Below are 2,607 nucleotides of genomic sequence, written 5' to 3'. Positions count from 1 at the left end.
ATTGTCCTAATCAGCTTTGCATTCTCATCGCACTTGTCTTTTATCTCTTCATTTTTCTTATGAAGTTCCTTATTCTCTTGCTTCAAGCTTGATACCTCGACATTGATGCTATCCACTTCTATTACCTTCCTTTTTCCTTTACCAAACCCTGCTTTTCTGAGTGCACCACGCACCCCATAAATGTCACCTTTACAAACACCAAATCCATAACCTTGTGGTTTTTCAGGAATTTCTCCATTATATAGCGTAGCCTTGAAAGCCTCATTCTCGATCTCCTTAATTGACTTGGAGCCAGGAGGATAAAGAAGCTTTAAAGTTTCAGCCTTTGCCTTAACATCATCCTGCATATCATATACGAAAAATAAATGGGAGAATAAAATTATACAAAAGAAAGTACAAGCTAAGGGATAACCATCAGAACTTTACCAAAAAGTCTTCGGTGAATGTGCCATCGACAAAGGTTCCATCCTTCTTCTTATAACAAGCTAGCCAAAGTTCTATTAGGCTCATATCTTCTCCATGTTCATCTTCCTACAAGTAGCAATATATACATAGAAACAAGTTACATGCATACTTAACCTTTTCTAGTTCCTTCAAAATGTCTATCCCACTTGTAGGGACCAGAGCAACCCCGTATTCATTTTCCCCATCTAATAAATTAATTTGAGAACGATAAGGATGATCAATTGGCAACCATTTTCGATGCCCTGAGTAGCACATTCTTCCGCCAAACCAATATGAATTAGTATTATGGGCACATGTAGGGCAAGCTTTGTAACCTCTTGTACTCCAACCGGACAACATAGCATATGCCGGAAAGTCGTTTATAGTGGAATGTAAGGCTGCTCGCATCTTAAATTTATTTCCACTATGCGCATCAAAGACAGGAACACCTTCCCACTATAACTTTAACTCGTAGATTAATGGTTGCAAATACACATCAATATCCATCCCAGGACTATGTTTTCCGGGAATAAGCAAGGACAAAATGAATGATGATGGCTTCATACAAAGCCACGGTGGCAAATTATAAGGAATCAAAATCACCGGCCATGTACTATAATTGGTATCATTAGACGATATGGATTGAAACCATCACTCGCTAGACCTAATCTAACACTACGGGGATCTTCGGCGAATTCTACATATCTTTTATCAAAACTTTTCCAAGCCTCACCATCCGACGGGTGCCTTAAGATCTTATCATCTTCATGTTCAAAATGCCATCTCATATCCTTAGATGTTTAAGATGACATATAGAGTCTCTTTAGCCTAGGTATAAGAGGAAAATATCGCATTACTTTAGCTGGCTCGCCCTTCTTACATATTTTCTTTCCTTTCTCACTTTTATTATCCTCCTTTTCTTTCACTGTTTTCCACCTTGATGTATGGCAAACATGACACTCATCTTTGTCTGCAAATACACCCCAATATAAAATGCAATTATTTGGACATGCATCGATTTTCTCATATCCTAACCCCAAATCGTTCACTATCTTCTTTCCTTCATAATAAGACGATGGAAACTCCTTAATTTGAGGAAATGCGTCTATTAGAAGTTCAAGCAATTTAGTAAATGACTCTGCGGACCAGTGGAACATACACTTAAGGTGAAACAAGTGTAAAATAAAGGATAACTTTGAGAAAGTAGTGCATCCCTCATATAAAACCTCATCAGCGGCTTCCATTAGTCGTTTACACTTAGAATCTTCTTCACCTGAGTTACTTGATGGAAATTCATTATCTACCTCACAATGAAAATCAAACTCCTCATGCATGTCATAAAAAACTTCATCTTCGGGCATGTCTTGTGATTCATTATGCGACTCTGAATTGTCAACACCAAAAGCTGCTCTTAGCAACTCTCCCATGTCATCTTGACCTACTGCATTTCCTAGACCACTAGGGGTTTCAAAGCTATTTCTCCCTTCATTGACTTTACGATGAAAAACCCAATTTCGATATTTTTTAAGAAAACCGTTAAGCAAAATATGTCCTCCAACTTCTTCTACGAAGTGCCATTTATTTAACTTGCACTTGTTACACGGACATCGTGTTTTTCCTTCAACAAGAGTCTCCTTCGCAAGTTCCATGAATTTCAAGCAACCACTATAATAAGCAGGATCCCCATTGCGTAAATCAATCCAACTAGTATCCATGTCTATAAAAAAAAATTTACTTATTCCAAGGATTTTTTAGCAAGGAACACACAAGAACAAAAGAGCCTAGACAAGCCTTACACCACGCACATCCACAAAGTAACCTTATCACACAAAATACAAGAATCTAGAATTTGACAACCAATAAACTAGAATTCCACTAAGGGTAGCAGCTTATTATTGAAAAACATACAACAATAGGAACATGCAACAATGATAGAAATTCATAACATATATTTAAACATGACACTTCACACAAATTCATGAGAAAAATAATAAGACCAGCTACTTTGTCACGCATTGTTATAACATGATATCAATCTAAGATTATGTTAATCACCTGGTTCGTCTACAAGAGTGCAAATAAACTTGACACAAGCCTTTTGCTCTTCGCTAGAGTCTTCTGTTCGTTTGTTATCTCCTTCAATTTTTGCCAAATGGCCAAATT

At 37.2% G+C, this 2,607-nt stretch overlaps 1 protein-coding gene across 1 annotated transcript; it reads right to left on the bottom strand.

Annotated features, from left to right (window-relative positions):
• Positions 1-1,244: 1,244 nt before the first annotated feature.
• On the bottom strand, positions 1,245-2,159 carry LOC130463019 (uncharacterized). The gene has a single exon (XM_056832033.1). It carries the CDS (start codon positions 2,157-2,159, stop codon positions 1,245-1,247), a length of 915 nt encoding a protein of 304 aa, XP_056688011.1.
• Positions 2,160-2,607: the final 448 nt, after the last annotated feature.

Source organism: Spinacia oleracea, chromosome 6 (genome assembly GCF_020520425.1).
Source record: "Spinacia oleracea cultivar Varoflay chromosome 6, BTI_SOV_V1, whole genome shotgun sequence".
Lineage (NCBI taxonomy): Eukaryota > Viridiplantae > Streptophyta > Magnoliopsida > Caryophyllales > Amaranthaceae > Spinacia > Spinacia oleracea.
Note: the sequence above shows the minus strand (reverse complement) of the source record. Positions and strands in the feature narration are given on the sequence as shown.

Bases quoted from the DNA above. Each gene is read 5' to 3' on its own strand.
- LOC130463019 (XM_056832033.1), bottom strand. From the start codon at position 2,159: ATGGATACTAGTTGGATTGATTTACGCAATGGGGATCCTGCTTATTAT.